Genomic DNA, 20,551 nt, shown 5'->3' with positions numbered 1-20,551 from the left:
GACCAACAGTTTGTGGCTCACCCCAATTGCCAGCAGCAGCTCTTGACAATCTGGTACGAGAACCTCTCAGGCCTGCGGGAACAGACGGTAGCTATCAAGTGTCTGGTGGTTCTGGTCGTGGCCTTGGGCCTTCCGTTCCTTGCCATCGGCTACTGGATTGCACCTTGCAGCAGGGTACCGGCTTTTCCACCTCTGTTTCCTCTGTGGTTGGTGTACCGTGTCCTTTGAGGATGAAAAAGGAAAAAGCTTCCTACTTAAGGCTCTTATCAGTTTTACCCTGAATGTTAATTGACTCAAGAATATGAATTCTGCTTTTTAATGACTGGATTAGTTCGAAGAAGGGATGAAAAGAATTTGGTACTAGTGGGATAGATCATATTTGCAGGCATATAATACTTAGGCTTTTAAGATAAAATCTCTATGGTAAGCAGGAGGAAAAGCTGCTTAAGTGAAGTAGCAATTGTACCGATTCTATTGCCAGCTTAATAAATAGTCTACCAGGCTGGCCTGTGGAAGAGGAAGAGCCCTACTGCAGTGGTTCCAAGAAACAGTTAACCTGAGAACTGAAAAGGCAGCTTGGTTGAACCTGTCAAAAAGATCTGAGGCTGGGTGTATTAAGCTAGGTTCTGAACAGTGGTATTATCCAAAGTCTTTAAGAAAGCACATGTCAGGTGCCCCTAGCCCTTTGTTCTTTCAGGAGATTCTAAAAAGGGTTGAATTTGGGTTTGGGGGCTTTGGATTTTTTAGATTGTTCATATATTTAGTTTTGTTTGAATCATTTTGTTCACTACCTTTATCCCTCTCTCAACTTTGCCATTTTACAGTCAATTTAATTGTGCCTAAGAGATCCTCTAAACAAGATGTGGAAAGGAATAGGAATCATGCTAACAGAATCTGTATTAGGTTAATAAAGGACACTGCCAGGGAGAAGAAACACTTCTGAGATCCTTTAGTCCTATTTTTATATTCTAAAATCTGGTTTTGTTAAAATCAGAGGCAGTTTCAGGCAAAATGAGTCAAGGCCACTCACAAATGACCCTGGAAATCCGTCATCTCTCTGGCGCATCTGTCTCACCCTGCAGAGTCCTGCTCCGCAGGCCCATATACGTGTAAGAATATTCATCCATCTCACTTCGTCGTTGAGCTGCCCATGCAGTTTAAGGCAGAAATGTTGTCATTTTGATCAATTTTGATGACTCAGCTAAGTTCCTTTGTTATCTATCATGGGCAAACACCTTAAGATTCTGCTAATACATAAACACTAAAGACTAAAAACTATAAATAAGGAGAGAGCATTCATTAAAGCAAAAATCATATCCCACCCAAATAATTTCCCTTCTTGGGGGAAATGAATTGGAATGTTCAGATTTATACATGTTTGTCTCTTAGGGCAGCTTACCCAGTTAAAACATATTGAGTTTGAAGTAGGCATCTTGAAGTCTATTCTTTTTTCTCTTCGCTTGTAAAAGTGCAGCTAATGATGTGTTGAACTCTGCCCAGCAGAGAAGGGAAAGGCGGGAATTGAGTTGTTTCTGGAGCCCACATTTATACCTGCCATATACCACTTATCCTGTGGTGAAAGGACATTATAGTAAGAATTCTCCACATGTATCCCATTTTTTAAGATAGGCATGTTGCTTTTTTTTTTTTTTATGTTATTTAACATTTTCAAAGATCAACCTTTAGGAGAAACAGACTTGGCAACTCCCCCCAAATCACTATGTGCTATGGATGAGCTAGCCCAGTGTGTCTTCTTGGCAGCTGTGGAACAGCACAGTGATATGTAAATGAGTGGTTTAGTTTTCTGTGTCTAATATGGAAAATGTGACATTTGTCTGTGTGCATTCATGTCCAATCCCAGAAATGCTTGACATTCTTTGGTTATTTGTTGACACCAAATTAAGTTTCTGGACATACAAAAACATTTGTTTGAAGTTACAGTCTTTTAAATGTGAACCTTCGTACTTTTTAAGGTCACAGACTGAGTTTGAAAGTAGGGTCTGAGTATGCAGAATAGAGAACTTCTCTGATAAATCTACCAAATATACCTAATTCTTGGACTGCAGAAGCTCTTGGGACAGGAAGAATTGTTTTTCATTCCTACTAGAACATATGGCTTTTAAGGACATTATATCACATGGGATTTAAAAAGAGTTACCTTAAAATCATTATAAACTGAATTTTAAAAGTGCTTTTGTACTATTTATATGATTTTCCAAACTCAGGGATGACTTTTCATTAAGTTAACCTACTTAGAGGTTTTAATTATTGTGTATCTCTCTGCTCTTATTGGATAGCAACAGATAAAATATTTATGTTTATTATAATATTTTCTGCCTTTTTATATCATACAAAATACAAATTGATTTTGGAATATGTAGAAGTGAGAACAAAAATTTACTTCTGTAGTAGTAAGTTTTTTTTAATCTTCAAAGGCTTTGTAATGTGCTGCAAACTCATCATAACATTTCAATTATAAAGAATTACATATTACAAATTTGGAGTTTCTTTTCCTAGACTCTAAAATCCTGACACTGCATAATCTTTCACGTAAAAATAAGAATAACCAGTATATGCCTTGTAATTTCCAGAAATGCATCTGTGAATGAAGTACATCCTAAGACAAATTGGATATTTAGAAACAATGAAGTTTGAAGACTTCTTAAATTATTCTTAGAGGAAGCATCCCCTAAAAGGAGTACTTTTTACAATGTATAACTCTTCAGAAACAAAAGCAGAATTTTGAGAGTGTCCTCATTTTATCTGTGTTTTTTTTTTTTTATCCTGTATAGTAGTTTTCATAAGTGGAAGCCAGATTTCCTAAAGTAAAAGGTTTTGGTGTTTTTTTGTGTGTTTGCCTTCTTACAGCTGGGAAAAATTCTGCGAAGCCCTTTTATGAAGTTTGTGGCACACGCTGCTTCTTTCATCATCTTCCTGTGCCTGCTTGTGTTCAATGCCTCAGACAGATTCGAAGGAATCACCACGTTGCCAAATATCACTGTTATTGACTATCCCAAACAGATCTTCAGGGTGAAAACCACCCAGTTCACATGGACTGAAATGCTAATTATGGTCTGGGTTCTCGGTAAGCCTTTTATTTCAAGTATTCTAATTTCTACCAAAATAACATCCATATAATGATTGCCATGTTCTATTTAAAATGCTGTGGTACATTATATGGTGACAACATCCCCACTGTAAGATAAGCAGAATAGCAAATACTGGAATAACGTGGCAGCTTGATAATGCTGAAAGGTATCCCTTAACACTAAACAGAAGTTTTATGAGTAACATAAGCTTAATTATAAATATACCATGTTTCAGAAATCCGACTTCAATTACTGAATAAAATGCCATTTTTATATATATACTACCAACTGTAAAATAGATAGCTAGTGGGAAGCAGCCGCATAGCACAGGGAGATCAGCTCAGTGCTTTGTGACCACCTAGAGGGGTGGGATAGGGAGGGTGGGAGGGAGGGAGACACAAGGGGGAAGAGATATGGGAACATATGTATATGTATAACTGATTCACTTTGTTATAAAGCAGAAACTAACACACCATTGTAAAGCAATTATACTCCAATAAAGACGTTAAAAAATAAATTAAAAAAAATAAAATGTGACTCATTGTGATGATCAAATATTTAATTGAAATAGTTCTGAAATAACCTAGTGGCTATTAACTGATGATTAAAGAACACTTATTGCTTCTGTTTCAGAGGTTTTTTTAAGGAGAGTTTCCATTTTCAGAATGTTACTTCACCTCACAATAGCTCATTTTGAATAGCTATGTTAAAGTAAACATTTTAAGCAATATGAGAAAAAAATAAAGATTAGAACCAGTTTATCTATTGATCACTAATGCAAAGTCATTTTTGGATATTCTATTTCACACAGAATGTTTCTTATTATCTTCTCAGTTCCCAAATTAATGGGTTGGTTCTCCTCCTCATTCACTCCTGTGGCCTTAACCTGAGTCAATTAATTATTTTATAAATTTTATTTTGAGCCACTACATGTCTTTTTTTTTTTTTTTTAGCGGTACACGGGCCTCTCAGTGTTGTGGCCTCTTCCGTTGCGGAGCACAGGCTCCGGATGCGCAGGCTCAGCGGCCATGGCTCACGGGCCTAGCCGCTCCGCGGCATGTGGGATCTTCCCGGACCGGGGCACGAACCCGTGTCCCCTGCATCGGCAGGCGGATTCTCAACCACTGCGCCACCAGGGAAGCCCCACTACTTGTCTTTTAAAAGCGCTACAATATTTTCCCCTTACATAGTCAGGACAAGTTGTTAAACTGGCATATTTTGTCCTCTTCTCCCAGAAGGACATTTTCCGCTTTCAGTTTCTTCATAATGTCCTAGGGCCTCCTGCTTTAGGGTTTCTTCTTTTTCCAATGACATTCCTCACCTTCTCAGCCTGAAGCTGAAATGAGGAGAGAGGGTAGGGGAATGAGGTAAGTGTTCCTGGATGACTGGAAAACTGTTCTTGTTAAAAGCGTAGGGCTTCCCTGGTGGCGCAGTGGTTGGGAGTCCGCCTGCCGATGCAGGGGACATGGGTTCATGCTCCGGTCCGGGAGGATCCCACATGCCGCGAAGCAGCTGGGCCCGTGAGCCATGGCCGCTGAGCCTACACGTCCGGAGCCTGTGCTCAGCAACGGGAGAGGCCACAACAGTGAGAGGCCCGCGTACCGCAAAAAAAAAAAAAAAGTGTAGAGTAGGGTTCTCAATTACGGGCTTATTTCTCTAATAATCACCATGATTTGATAATTAACCATTGTCATTTTATAAAGATGAATTTTCTCCTCTCCTCCAAGTGTTTCATGGGCCAAAATCACTTGATGTGAAGAGCCTTCCTTGCTTATTTCCTTCCCTCCCTCCTGCCCTACCCCCATAAGAGTAGCACCATTTCTGGTGCCACATGTAGAATTATGTTTCACCAAAATCTAACTTGATGGAGTGAATCATTCCTTTGGTCGAAGCTGCTTCTTTCACTTAACTCTGCCCAGCACCTCCCTTCCTGAGTTGTAGTCCATCAGTGCTTTACAGTGCCCAGTGGCATGCTTTACACTGGGGCATTTTATAGGTGGGGACAGATGGTGGACGAAATAGTAGCTTCCCTATCCAAGCAGTAAACTCTTGTCTGTAATCTGTGCATCTTGTGACAGGAATGATGTGGTCTGAGTGTAAGGAGCTCTGGCTGGAAGGACCCAGGGAATACATTTTGCAGTTGTGGAATGTCCTAGACTTTGGGATGCTCTCCATCTTCATTGCTGCTTTCACAGCCAGATTCCTGGCTTTCCTTCAGGCAACAAAAGCACAACACTATGTGGACAGTTATGTCCAAGAGAGCGACCTCAGTGAAGTTACACTTCCACCAGAGATACAGTATTTCACTTATGGTAAGTTATCAGCTGCAGAGTCCTCTTTTGTCTCATCAAATTAGTTTACTTCTCTGTGCTTCAGTTTTCACATCTATAAAAAGGAGGTATTGCAAGGTGGGAGAAAATTACCTTTAAGCCTAACATCATGATCATGCTTATATATTCTTAGGACGTGAAATTGTCTTTAATTGGGGGGAAAAATAGCTTGCTAAATTGTTTGATGTGGAAGATGAGAGCCTGGGTTAGAGAAGATAAAATAATAAAAGGTGCTAAACTGCTGTAGAGGAAAGTGAACAAAAATTCAGCAGAGGCAGGAAATAGGAGCTAAAGTGACAGTGAGAATGTAAGCTTTGCAGAACCAGCAGAAATGCTGGGGAAGGATGTTGTGCTCCTACGACCGACATGGGATGGAGAAGCCAGGCTTCTGTAGATCATGAGAGCAGGAGACCCCAGTGACATCAGATGTGCATGGTTACCGATGCCTTCCTTGCCCACTGCAAACCGATATTAAGCGATGTTAGCTTCCCTTCCCTTGAGGCGAAATTGGGAAGCCGCAATTCGCAAATTTTCATATAGTTGCAAAATCTTAAACCTGGAAAAGATTTTAGCAATCATTGTCTAACCCTCATTTTACAGATAAGGAAACTCAGGCACAGAGTTTAAACGCGTTCCGATTGTAAGGAATAACTCTTTATAAGTACACTGTGATACGTACCAGCAGCGTGTTAACATTATTGAAGAAGGCTGAGTGCATGCTCTACAATGAAGGTCACGTTTTACACATTGTGACATATAAACACATTATCTCTTATTGTCAGCAACCGAAGATTTGTATATACTAAGGATCAAATGAGCACGTGATTACCACTTATAATTAAGGAAATAGCTTAGATTGTATTTGTGTGTAACATATACCTTGACTATTTCAGTGCCTTCTTCTTTAAATTTACTGGCGTGTGTCTCATGACTATCATTGGGAGGAATGGAAATTTGTGAATTTAGGCTTCACTCTTTACCGTGACTTTGATCAAGTTTTTAACCTTTCTAAGTCTTGGTTTCTGCATCTTTGAGAAGAGAATAATAACCTCAGATCCGTAGAGTCATTGAAAGCACGGTGTCTGGTACACATTAAACATTCGATAAATGTTCATTATTGTTGTTGTTGGAAATGTCTGCAGTGCACCATCCTTCTGGGAGTGACCCAGTTCTCACAGAATTAACCACATAGTGTTTTGCTGATCTTCCAGGGAAATGAGTATCCAGTAGTCTGCTGTGAACTTACTAAAATAACCTTGAAAGGGGTGTTGGGGGTCCTCATTTAGAATCTGTTGCCAAGATTTTTGCACCTCAGTAGCATTTTATACTTTCCAGGAACCAGCTGTGTCGCTCAGACATCACATTGACAGCACCATTGTGATTCAGTGACATTCTCACTTCTTATAATATGACATTTTACTTGCATAAACTGTTAGATGACCTAGTTTTCTCATGAACTAGGGAAAAGAAGATATGTGCCAACTGAGCCTATAGGATGATAAAATAGCCGGTCAATAAATCTGGTAACTGAGGGGACAAATCAGTCAGGTCAGTTGTTTTGTCATCCTGGACACAGTCTGTATCTAATGAAGCGTTTTCACCTCTTTTTTCATCTCTTGTACTATATTCTGCTTCTGCTCAATGTGAAGTCAGCTTTGTATCTTTATAATAGCGTTTCCTCCATTAAAAGAAACTATATGAATGTAGAATTCGTATGTTTCTGGTTTAACATGAAAAATAGTGCCTGGACAGTTCATTAAATGTGGAGTAGTTTCAATTGAGATAATAACCACCTACCAACAAGGTAGATCCTGTTTAAGGTATTCCACGTAGTTAGCAATGAATAGAAAGTTCCATCTTTAATCTCTCTCTCTCTTTTCTTGCAGCCAGAGATAAATGGCTCCCTTCTGACCCTCAGATCATATCTGAAGGTCTCTATGCCATAGCCGTCGTGCTCAGCTTTTCTCGGATCGCCTACATCCTCCCTGCGAATGAGAGCTTCGGCCCCTTACAGATCTCTCTTGGAAGGACTGTGAAGGACATATTTAAGTTCATGGTCCTCTTTATTATGGTGTTTCTTGCTTTTATGATTGGCATGTTCATACTTTATTCTTACTACCTTGGGGCTAAAGTAAATGCTGCTTTTACCACGTAAGTAAAACATTTTACAAAAAAAGGTAGGATGAAGGGAAATTCTAACAAGTCTAGATGAAGCAAAAAAAATTTTTTCAATGATTGTAATAAAGATGTTTTTAAGAGCAGGAAAATAATCCATTAAACATAGTTAGTGCCTCAAATGACAAATGTTAGCGAGTCTGTGGAGAAAAGGGAGCCCTTGTACACTGTTGGTGGGAATGCAAATTGGTGCTGCCGCTGTGGAAAACAGTATGGAAGTTTCTCAAAAAACTAAAAATAGAACTATCATATGATCCAGCAATGCCATTCCTGGGTATATATAAGAAAAAAACAACAACACTAATTCAAAAAGAGACATGCACCCCAGTGTTCATAGCAGCGTTATTTACAATTGCCAGGATATAGAAACAAACTTAAGTGTTCATCAACAGAGGAATGGATAAAGAAGATGTGGATAGACTTGGAGTGCGCTAACTGAAATAAGTCAGAGAAAGACAAACCATGTGCTATCACTTATATGTGGAATCTAAAAAATACAACAAACTAGTGAATATAACAAAAAAGGAACAGACTCAGAGATGTAATGAACAAACTAGTGGTTACCAGTGGGGCCGTGTAATAATCGGGGGGGGGGCTAGGAGGCACACACTATGGGGTGTAACATAGGCTCAAGGATGTACTGTACAGCACAGGGAACATAGCCAACATTTCGTCACAACTGTAAATGGAATATAACCTTTAAAGATCGTGAATCACTGTGTTGTACACCTGAAACTTATGTAATATCGTACATCAGCTGTACCGAAAAAAGAAAAAAAGGAAAGGGATGGAGAAAACCTGAGAAAACAAAAACAGTGCTTGTGTGAGATTACATTGCTCCAAAGGCTCATCTCTTTGAGTTTAGTGAATGTTTGATCACAGAGTGGATCAAAACTCAGGGAAATCCTAGATAAAACTAGCTATTTTCAGAGAATTGGGTAGCAAATTTTTAATACTGGATATCTCTTACATTATGTATGACATTAAATTTAGTTTCATCATTTTGTAGCCATTACTATTATTTCAAAAAGAAGCATTGGCTTTTCTTTTTTTTTTTGACTGCAGTGGGGCTTCATTGCTGCGTGCGGGCTTTCTCTAGTTGCAGCGAGTGGGGACTACTCCTCGTTGTGGTGTGTGGGCTTCTCATTGCAGTGGCTTCTCTTGTTGTGGAGCACAGGCTCTAGGTGCGTGGGCTTCAGTAGTTGCAGCGCGCAGGCTCAGTAGTTGTGGTACAAGAGCCCGAGAGCACAGGCTCAGTAGTTGTGGCGTTCAGGCTTAGTTGCTCCGTGGCATGTGGGATCTTCCTGGGCCAGGGATCGAACCCATGTCCCCTGCATTGGCAGGTGAATTCTTAACCACTGCACCACAAAGGAAGTCCTGGAGCATTGGCTTTTATGTTAATGTATCATTAATCAGTACAGGGAGTTGAAGAAGAAGAAATTATAACTAAACGTTGTACCGTCCACTATACAGTAGTACCACTTCCTTCCTTTGATCATACTGGCGTCTGCACTGGAGGCTTACCTTCCGCACGAAGTCTTCCTTGAATAAGCTTTTTTAGTTATTGTCCCTTTAAGCTCCCTCAGCCCGGAGAAGTCCACATTGCCAGATCCTCTGTCACCCATTGCTGTTTAGCGGTCCGGGAGGCGGGCCCTCCGTCTGTACTGTGGTCCTTCCAGGTGAGGAGATCAGAAGGTCCTCCGTGCCTCCCTTTGTACCCTCTGTGCCCTGTAATGCCACAGCTGAAAACAAACTAGACCTTCAGTAAGTTCCCTGTGGACTAAAGTAGAATATCCAGCCCTTCCAGACATCTAAATTGTTTTGAAATGAATTTTTCCAAGTAGTTAATATAGAGCAGATCATAGGGGTGAAAGAGAACTGAAACTCACTTTATTGATGAAAAAAAAAACATTCTGTTTGAACCCAGGGGGGAAGGACAGAGAGATCCTGCACACAGTAGTACCCCTTTGACCTCTGTGAGAACTCATCTTATACACTACATTTCGTCACTGCTTTGTGTGAGGACCTGGCAACACGATATGGTGGAAAGACCATAGGCTGGAAAATCAGGCAGACCTGGCTGTGAATGCAACGTCTGCTCTTTTCTAGCTGTGGTCATTGGTTAAGTATCTTAACATTTCTCAGTATTAGTTTCTTGTTTTCAAAATAAGTATTGTAGGGGCTTCCCTGGTGGTCCAGTGGTTAAGATTCTGTGCTTCCACTGCAGGGGATGCGGGTTCAATCCCTGATTGGGGAACTAAGATTCCTCCATGCCCCGTGGTGAGGCCAAAAAAAAAAAAAAAGCACAATAAGGTTTGAATCAGGTCATTGTAAGGATATGGAAGGTAATTTATGTAAAGCCTCTTGCCCATAGTAGGAACTTAGGAACTGCCAGTGTCCTCTCCTTTTCCCTCCCACCCTCTCCCCACACGTGTGGATTCTCGGGAATCTATATTCCCAGCGTTAGAGGTGGGAAGGTTTGCAAAGGAAGAGGAGGGAGTGGGGACACTTTGTGATGCTGTTAAATTCACGGCAGGAACAAAGAGGCTAATAGTCTTTCTTATTCTTCCTTTAGCATCTGTGCTATAACATCACATCATCAAATGTTTCATAATCGAGAGTAACTCTACAGGAACAGGAACCTTTCTATTGAACCCTCTATCCCCAGGGTCTAGCACAATTTCTATAACGTAATAGGTGCTCCATCAATATTTGTTGAATGATTGAATTAAACTAGTACTAAAACCTGCAAATCTATAAAATTGTTGTTTAGCATCTGTTGTAACAAACCAAAAAAAAATACTATTTCCTTTAAAAAAAAGGGCTTACTTTGGAACCCTCCTTTTTACTGGAATTCTACATGTGTAACTGTTTAAGGATTATTCTCATGGTTCACAGATCAGTGACTACCACTCGGTTGTATGACAAAACCAGCCAAATCAGTCGGCATAGTGCATTTAAGGGATACAAGTAGGTAATTAGTCTGGGGAGGGCTTAAGTGCTAACTGCTGTGATGGAAGAATCAGGAAGTAGACTATATAAATGAAGGGAAAAGAATAGGAATCTTTAATTCTGTTGCCTTCTCTTCACTTCCACTTAAGTAAAACTTTTAGGTAGGTAATATATTCTTGTGGTGAAAAATACATGTAGAGCAGTATCTACAGTGAAGAGCCTGTCCCCTTCCTCAGCCTTGGACACCAGTCTCTTAGGTTCTCCTTAGGTACAGAGGCAATGGTTTCTTTTGGTTACTTTCAGAGATGGTTTTTGCATAAACAAGAATATAAGAGTTTGTATACCCCTCTTTGTTATTAAACCAGTAGACTATTTCACACTTGTTACATCTCATTTTTTCTCTAATATATCTTGGGTATCATTTTATATAAACACATAAAGCCAGATATGTCTCATCTTTTTCCCAGTGGCTGCATAGCAATCGATTTATAGATGTACCAGAATTATTTACCCACTCTTCTATTGATAGATATTCTGTTAGTTTTCATTCTTCCCTGCTGCCATGCTGCAAGGAATAAGTTTGTACCTACTCTTTTTTGAAGTGGGTATATAATTTTAATCCTCATCTTGTTCTACTCCAGAAAACCTGACTTAAATTCCTAACCCACCTACAAAGTCAAACCCCAAACTTCCATCCTTCTAGGAAAAAGGAATGGGTATTGGGGCATGACTTCAACTTTCACCTGCCAAGCTCGGAAAATTTTCCCTTGATGTTAACTTAAAGAAAAACTAGGTAGCGGCACCATTTAATCACCAGTTCCTAAAAACCTGAGGGAAAATTTTCTATTAAATATTATAACGAAATTGTTAGGATCGGGGTATTATGTTGATAGTGTAATACAATAGCATTTTACATCTGTGCAGTATTCAGACCTTAACTTGTTCTTACTTTTGACTTTTCATACTGAAAACTGTTTATTTATTTACTTTGTACCTTATTCTTTCAACAGTGTAGAAGAAAGTTTCAAGACTTTGTTTTGGTCGATATTTGGATTGTCTGAAGTGACTTCCGTTGTGCTCAAATATGATCACAAATTCATAGAGAATATTGGCTACGTTCTTTATGGAATATACAATGTAACTATGGTGGTTGTTTTACTCAACATGCTCATTGCTATGATTAATAGCTCATATCAAGAAATTGAGGTAAATCTGCTTCCTACCCACTGTGTCTGTCCTTGCCATTTCGTTCTAATAGCACACTGTGTCTGCTTTTGTGCCCTGTGCTGGAGCTCCTGATCTCATCAACAAAGAGGCTTAGACCAAAGCAGGGCCTTTCTCTGTGTTTTCCATCTGGATAGGTGGTAATACACCTTCTAGTGTCTTCTAGGAGCACAGCAGGGTCCTCATGAATTTACCATCACTCTGCCTTCTCTCAGGGTATATTGCTGAATTAGTGTCTAGAAGAAGTATTGGCCATAGGGAAATTATTCTCTCCTATGCTGGCCAGCCAACCATCTGAAAGATCCCAGTAGAGGAATTACTAGGTGCCTGGTAAACTTTGATGATGTTCTTTATCTAGTCAGAATTTTTAGTATTCTAGAAATCACTTTATTTTTGTTTGGGATTGGGCTCGATTTGGTGCCTTTCTTCATCACTGTATATGTATTTTCTTATGTACTCCAGTTTAGTATGCTGTATCTCTTTAGTTCTTTACTGTTTTTTAAGTCCATCAAGTCTCTCTGTCTGTGTTTTAGAAACACATAAGATAGTGTTCTCAAAGCAGAAGTTAGGTCCTCCAGAGATGAAAACTGGTACTCTGAACACCTGCTTGGGTGTAGTAATGGCAGACTGGGCAGTGTGAAATGACTGAGCCAACTTCTTCCAATCATGGACCAGCTCCGTTTCTTCTCTCCATTCTTCCTACCAGTTAGAATGTTTATGCCCGCCACCAGGGGCAGCACTGAGGATAAAAGGAGATTAAGACAGACATAGGCCACTGAGGGCCTTATGTGACATTTGAGTACATATGGCAGACACATAAACTCCAAAGTGCAATTCATCTGAATGCTGCTGTCTTTTTCCTTTGCCCTTTATAATATGCTGTGTCTACAACCTGGCTTGGATGGGTGTAGATGAGGAGGGGAACGGAGAACTAATTGTTGAATACGCAGAATTGGAGGGGGTGGGGAGGGAGGGAGGAATTAATCTTTTCATCCTTCCTCGACCCTGCTTTGTTTTTTGGATAGGGGTCAGGAAATTCTGGTTAAATTTCAGTGGGTACAGACAGAGGCATATGGAAGAGAAAAAAATTTTAAATATCATGAAAATTATATTACTTAGATACTATATAGCCCTATAGAGATTATATGCAGATAAATGTTTATATGCCACTTTTGTATTTCAAAAGCATAATGTATGTTCATTGTAAGATCCTACTGAAATCAATTACTAGACTTTTTAGTTTTTAAAATCAGTTGTTATATTTTTTCTGTTTTTGTGACACAGGATGACAGTGACGTAGAATGGAAGTTTGCTCGCTCAAAACTTTGGTTATCGTATTTTGATGATGGAAAAACATTACCTCCACCCTTCAGTCTGGTTCCTAGTCCAAAGTCATTTGTTTATTTCATCATGCGGATCATTAACTTTTCCAGATGCAGAAGGAGAAGGCTACAGAAGGATATAGAAATGGGAATGGGTAACTCAAAGTCCAGGGTAGGTATCAAAAGCTTACTGAGACCTGAAGATAAATGTTTTGTCTTTCTCCTTGTCTTTTGACGTTTGTTCAATAATTTTTATGTGTGAACTTAGAAGATGTTGAAAGTAACTGTCCATTCCATAGTCTTTCATAGACTAATACTTAATGTCTTCATAATATATCAAGAAGTCACTTAGTCTATGCCTTGTTTTTGGTCAGAATTACATGTAAACTACCAAATTAGAAACAAACAAACAAAAAACTTCTTTAACTTGTTAAAAGTAAACAGAAAAGTTATTGCTAGAAAACACTTTGTTTTTTGTGTGTGTGTTCCATGCTTCTCAATTGTTATTCTGAAATTAAATAGTTCTATCCTCACATTTTTCTCTTGGTTGTATATATAGTTCACGACCAACAGATTATTATTTGTAGAAACCCTTTATTGGGCTAAATAATCGTTTTTCCTTTAATATCATAAACTTGATACAGGCTTAAGAGCACCCCCAAATATTAACCATAAATGCTCCCTTTTATAAATAATCAAGAATGGTTTGTTCTTGAGTCATACTAATTGAGTCAAAGTATTTTAACAAAGATGAGTTCCATGCTAGCTCTTTAGTATCAGGAATCAGGAACTGAATTTGCAGAGGTAGAATTGGTATAGGAGACAGAAGGATATTGGCAGAACCTCAAATAATAGGGAGTGAAGCAGACAGGAGCAAAATTAAAATATAATTTTGCCTAAAAGTTGTGAAAATGGAGCCCACAAGATAGCAATGTTACCTCCACAAAGTACATATTTTTTCTCAGTTGATGCTGGGGAAAAAGACAGGATTAGTGCAATTTAATTTCTCACTTTTTAAAAGAGATGTGCATTTCCAAGATTTGTAATACTCTACATTTTACTCTTTAAGAAGGTAGCCTTTTTTTTTTTTTTTTTTTGTGGTACGCGGGCCTCTCTCACTGTCGCGGCCTCTCCCGTTGCGGAGCACAGGCTCCCGACGCGCAGGCTCAGCGGCCATGGCTCACGGGCCCAGCCGCTCCGCAGCACGTGGGATCCTCCCGGACCGGGTCACGAACCCGTGTCCCCTGCATCAGCAGGCGGACTCCCAACCACTGCGCCACCAGGGAAGCCCAAGAAGGTAGCCTTTTAAACCTTCTTTGTTTGACCTGAATATGGGCTCTTAAGGCTCTTAGGTTGCAAGACAGTGATTGGCTACGATTTCAAATAATATCTCACTGTATACTGTGAGAAGCAGCATAATGTAAGGAAGAGAGCCTTGGCATTAGACCTGGGTTTCAATTCTGGCTTAAGGCTTATTAGAAAGTAACATGGCTAAATCACTTCATTACCCTAAGCCATAGTTGTCTCACCTGAAAGAGAGAAAATTTCACAGGGTTATTGTGAGGAGGATATGAGAGGCACAAAATTCCAGCCTCAACAAATATCAGTGCCCTTCCTCATTCACAGTTTACAAAGTGCTCTGCCGTACATTTGAACCTCATGCAATGCTGTGAGGTAGGTATTATTATTCCCATTTTATAGATAAGACCACTGAAGCCATTAAAACAACTCACCTATGCAAGGTCACAAGAGCTAGCCAGTGGGGGTAGTCGTGGAATTGGTATTTTCCGGCCTCAGAGGTCTAACTCTTTCTGCTGCACCTGGCTGCCTCCTGCCCAGCAGCTGTGGCTCTGGCTTGGTTACTGCCCTGCCTCCTCCCCACGGGCTGTGCCCTTAGCGGCAGTTTAGCTGGTGTCTTAAAGGGGTTGGGTTCTAACTGCCATCCTGGGCAGCTCCTGCTACTGCTGAGATGGACTTTGTTTGGAAGGCAGTTTGTTTCTCTGGGGATTGATTATTATTCTCTGAGGCTTTATTACTTAAAAGGGAAGCTGTTCAAGCATGGGAACTCACAGCTCCAGCACTTCACACCCTCAAGTTTCCTTTCTGTAGGCAAATGATTTCACTGACATTTGGCTTCATTCCTGATACTGTCATAATGTAGAAGGGGAGAAACACTAACAGGTTAAGAGGAGCACATTCAAGTTGGCTGTGGCTACCTAGACCCCTGTTATAAAAAAAAAACAAAAACAAAAAAACCCAGCTTGCTCACAGAGATGTGAGGGGGGCAGATGTGTTCTGTTTAGGGTGTCCTCTCCTGCCTGTATTGCAATAGCGGCAGGAAGAATAGCTTTCTTCAGAGATGTTTCTGGAAACAGAAGAAGGTTGAGCACTGATCTTTCAGGAGCCATGCTGCTTGGCTTCCTAGTCTCCCCATATCTGGTTAAAAACTGCCATTTAGGGACTTCCCTGGTGGTCCAGTGGATAAGACTCCACGCTTCCACTGCAGGGGGCACAGGTTTGATCCCTGGTCAGGGAACTAAGATCCCGCATGTGGCATGGTGTGGCCAAAAAAAAAAAACCTGCCGTTTTTTTTTTGTTTTTGCGGTAGGTGGGCCTCTCACTGTTGTGGCCTCTCCCTCTGCGGAGCACAGACTCCAGACGCGCAGGCTCATGGCTCACGGGCCAAGCCGCTCCGCGGCACGCGGGATCCTCCCAGACCGGGGCACGAACCCGTGTCCCCTGCATCGGCAAGCAGACTCTCAACCACTGCACCACCAGGGAAGCCCTGCTGTTTTGATTTTATTTCTTAAATTGTTCATGAGTGTTTTTATCTCTTTAATCTTATTAATCTTTATAGATACTCTCTGTGTCCTGAATTTAGTAAACATTTGGAGAAATTACGTTTCTGCTTTTCTTGTTTAGAGGACAGGAAGGAACCTCAAGAAATCAATCTAACGTTTACCTCTAACCTCAGTCAATAGTCAGAGACTGACCTCTAGTGGCAAATAGGAGAATTAACTTTGTTAGCTGAGGTTTTCTCCTGCCACTATCGAAAGAGGACAAAACCGGGAGGATCCTTACCTATAAGTGGCACTTCCTTCCCTTCTAGTGTCCCACCGCTTCCTAAGTTATGATGGTGGGAAGACAGGTGGTGGAGTGAATACATTTGCTTGGATAAAGGGCCCTGCCTTTGAATCACACTGTATAGGTAGCAGCTTATCTGTGAATAAGATGCAGGCCCTGTTCACATACGTGAAGGGTAGACAGTAACGACAGTCTCCTCTTGCTTTCTGTTCTTACCCACTCAAAAGTTAAACCTTAAAAAGAAAGAGAAAAGAAAAAAAGCCAAAATACCTTAGTCCAGTTCTCTCCAAAGTGTTGAACCTGGCACAGTGTACTTCCAAGATACTTAGGAAGACGTTTTGTTTTGGCTCATGTTTTAGGATTACAAAATACCAAATGATACCCTATACCCTCTGAACTTGTAGTGTGTGTCTGTTCAAGTGTAGGAGAGGAACACAGGCTCAGGAGCAGATAGAGTTGCTTCTGTGCAAGTTGTCCTTCTAGATGCCATGAAGACATTTTGATACAGTGTACAAGGACCCCAGGAACAATTATGTTTAACACAAGACAACTTTTAAAAATACTTTTTCAGTTAAACAGTTCTATTACAGTACATCTGTCCAACATTTTGATAAATATGAGCGTGTTGCTTACATTAATTTTTGCCTTTGGAAATATATGAAGTCATTCATAAAACTCAGCTTCCACAAAATGTCCCTCGGAAATGTTGACTGCAGAAAAGTTATCAGGGAGAATAAAGTAGATTATATTTATGATTTCCAAATAAATGTATTCTAATTTACTAGGCTAATTGTATTTTTTCCTAGTTAAACCTCTTCACTCAGTCTAACTCAAGAGTTTTTGAATCACACAGTTTTAACAGCATTCTCAATCCGCCAACACGTTATCAGGTAAGCATTCATTAGACATACCTCTTTATCTCTATGTAGTTCCACATATGTCTCTGTGTTCATGTGTGTGTGTGTGTGCACGCGTGCGCGCGCGTGTGTGTGTGTGAGAAAAGTGAGTAGAATTATATCCTTCAGTTCTTCAGATGTGCTGTGAGGATAGAACGGAACAGAGAAAATGGTATGTTAGAGGGCGCTTTAGAAATCAGAGTCCAAGTTCTTCCTCTTCTCCTTCTTCTTCTTCTTGCTATTGTTTTGTTTATTTGTTTGTTTGATTGAGGAAGAAGAGTTCCTTTGTGATATTGAAAGCAAAGTGTTGCCACAATTTCCGAAGATCACTTTCATACACCTTGAGCTGGAGAAAGCAGTGGAAGATGTGCTATATTAGGAAAATAATGTTCTCACAGTACAAAAAAAACCTGGTACATTTCTCCTGATAATCTGTTTTTCAAATGGAATCTTAGGCTATACTGTTGCATCAGTACTACTTTAAAATATCTGTTGCCCTTTGATCTTGGATGTGACATTTCAACACTATTTTCCAACTCAGAAGAGGGTATAGTCCTTCCCAGGTGGTTGATCACTTTGACTACCAAATCTTTAGATTTCTGTTGAGTACAAGATCACAAGAATGAGGATCAAAGAATTTATAATGAATGCTAATGTCAATTAATGGGTGTACTCCTATTCCTATGATTTTCTTGGAAGCAGCACATTCTGCAAAATTGCTGGGCACACTGACTGTCAAAGGCTTGCTTTGTAATGGTTACGTTATGTCCCATTATATGGTTGTATTTAATTTATCAGCCTTCTATTGATGGAAATACAGGATATTGCCAATATTTAGCTATTACAAGCAATACAAGTAAGTAACCTTCTATACATGATATTTGAAACGTGCAAGCCTATAGAATTGTCTGGTTAAAGTATATGTGCATTTAAATTTTTTAGCTATTATCAAACTGATTTTGATAGAGCTTGTACCAATTTATGTTCTTTTTTTTTTAACATCTTTATTGGAGTATAACTGCTTTACAATGGTGTGTTAGTTTCTGCTGTATAACAAAGAAAATCAGCTATATGTATATATATATCCCCATATCCCCTCCCTCTTGTATCTCCCTCCCAGCCTCCCTATCCCACCCCTCTAGGTAGACACAAAGCACCGAGCTGATCTCCCTGTGCTATGCGGCTGCTTCCCACTAGCTATCTATTTTACATTTGGTAGTGTATATATGTCAAGACTACTCTCTCACTTTGTCCCATCTTACCCTTCCCCCTCCCCGTGTCCTCAAGTCCCTTCTCTACATCTGCGTCTTTATTCCTGTCCTGCCCCTAGAACCATTTTTAGAACCTTTTTTTTTTTAGATTCCATATATATGTGTTAGCATACGGTATTTGTTTTCCTCTTTCTGACTTACTTCACTCTGTAGGACAGACTCGAGGTCCATCCACCTCACTACAAATAACTCAATTTCGTTTCTTGTTATGGCTGAGTAATATTCCATTGTATATATGTGCCACATCTTCTTTATCCATTCAACTGTCGATGAACACTTAGGTTGCTTCCATGTCCTGGCTATTGTAAATAGAGTTGCAATGAACATTGTGGTACATGACTCTTTTTGAATTATGGTTTTCTCAGGGTATATGTCCAGTAGTGGGATTGCTGGGTCATATGGTATCTCTACTTTTAGATTTTTAAGGAACCTCCATACTGTTCTCCATAGTGGCTGTATCAATTTACATTCCCACCAACAGTGCAAGAGGGTTCCCTTTTCTCCACACCCTCTCCAGCATTTATTGTTTGGAGATTTTTTGATGATGGCCATTCTGACTGCTGTGAGGTGATACTTCATTGTAGTTTTGATTTGCATTTCTCTAATAATCAGTGATGCTGAGCATCCTTTCATGTGTTTGTTGGCAATGTGTATATCTTCTTGGAGAAATGTCTATTTAGGTCTTCTGCCCATTTTTGGATTGAGTTGTTTGTTTTTTTGATATTGAGCTGCATGAACTACTTGTATATTTTGGAGATTACTCCTTTGTCAGTTGCTTCATTTGCAAATATTCTCTCCCATGCTGAGGGTTGTCTTTTCATCTTGTTTATGGTTTTCTTTGCTGTGCAAAAGCTTTTAAGTTTCATTAGGTCCCATTTGTTTATTTTTGTTTTTATTTCCATTTCTCTAGGAGGTGGGTCAAAAAGGATCTTGCTGTGATTTATGTCAAAGAGTTTTCTTCCTATGTTTTCCTCTAAGACTGATAGCATCTTTAGGACTCTGTATGTATAGTATCATGTCATCTGCAAACAGTGACAGCTTTACTTCTTCTTTTCCTCTCTGATTGCTGTGGCTAAAACTTCCAAGACTATGATGAATAATAGTGATGAGAACGGGCATCTTTGTTCCTGATTTTAGAGGAAAGGGTTTCAGTTTTTTCACCGTTGAGAATGATGTTGGCTGTGGGTTTGTCATATATGGCCTTTATTATGTTGAGGTAAGTTCCCTCTGTCCTACTTTCTGGAGAGTTTTTATCATAAATGGGTGTTGAATTTTGTCAAAAGCTTTTTCTGTATCTATTGAGATGATAATATGATTTTTCTCCTTCAATTTGTTAATATGACGTATCACATTGATTGATTTGCATATATTAAAGAATCCTTGCATTCCTGGGATAAACCCCACTTGATGTGTATGATCCTTTTAATGTGCTGTTGAATTCTGTTTTCCAGTATTTTGTTGAGGATTTTTGCATCTATGTTCATCAGTGATATTGGCCTGTAGTTTTTTTGTGACATCTTTGTCTGGTTTTGGTATCAGGATGATGGTGGCCTCGTAGAATGAGTTTGGGAGTGTTCCTCCCTCTGCTATATTTTGCAAGAGTTTGAGAATGATAGGTGTTAGCTCTTCTCTAAATGTTTGATAGAATTTGCCTGTGAAGCCATCTGGTCGTGGGCTTTTGTTTGTTGGAAGATTTTAAATCACAGTTTCAATTTCAGTGCTTGTGATTGGTCTGTTTATATTTTCTATTTCTTCCTAGTTCAGTCTCGGAAGGTGGTGCTTTTCTAAGAATGTGTCCATTTCTTCCAGGTTGTACATTTTATTGGAATATAGTTGCTTGTAGTAATCCCTTATGATTCTTTGTATTTTTGCATGGTCAGCTGTTACTCCTTTTTCATTTCTAATTCTGTTGATTTGAGTCTTCTCCCCTTTTTTCTTAATGAGTCTTGATAGTGGTTGATCAATTTTGTTTATCTTCTCAAAGAACCAGCTTTTAGTTTTATTCATCTTTGCTATTGTTTCCTTCATTTCTTTTTCATTTATTTCTGCTCTGATCTTTATGATTTCTTTCCTTCTGCTAACTTCGGGGTTTTTTTTTCTTCTTGTTTCTCTAATTGCTTTAGGTGTAAGGTTAGGTTGTTTATTTGAGATGTTTCTTGTTTCTTGAGGTAGGATTGTATTGCTATAAACTTCCCTCTTAGAACTGCT

The 20,551-nt window shown here is 39.6% G+C and overlaps 1 protein-coding gene across 1 annotated transcript in view; it reads left to right on the top strand.

The window, feature by feature from the left end:
• TRPC3 (transient receptor potential cation channel subfamily C member 3) overlaps positions 1–20,551 on the top strand; it is a 79,191-nt gene that overhangs the window by 35,366 nt on the left and 23,274 nt on the right. The window contains exons 4-10 of the mRNA XM_024745109.1: positions 10–174; positions 2,869–3,085; positions 5,168–5,401; positions 7,306–7,570; positions 11,557–11,752; positions 13,055–13,264; positions 16,983–17,066. Coding sequence (XP_024600877.1) covers positions 10–174; positions 2,869–3,085; positions 5,168–5,401; positions 7,306–7,570; positions 11,557–11,752; positions 13,055–13,264; positions 16,983–17,066 — 1,371 coding nt within the window. The remainder of the gene's footprint in view (positions 1–9; positions 175–2,868; positions 3,086–5,167; positions 5,402–7,305; positions 7,571–11,556; positions 11,753–13,054; positions 13,265–16,982; positions 17,067–20,551) is intronic.

Source organism: Neophocaena asiaeorientalis, unplaced genomic scaffold, assembly GCF_003031525.2.
Source record: "Neophocaena asiaeorientalis asiaeorientalis breed wild unplaced genomic scaffold, Neophocaena_asiaeorientalis_V1.1 scaffold65, whole genome shotgun sequence".
NCBI lineage: Eukaryota > Metazoa > Chordata > Mammalia > Artiodactyla > Phocoenidae > Neophocaena > Neophocaena asiaeorientalis.
Note: the sequence above shows the minus strand (reverse complement) of the source record. Positions and strands in the feature narration are given on the sequence as shown.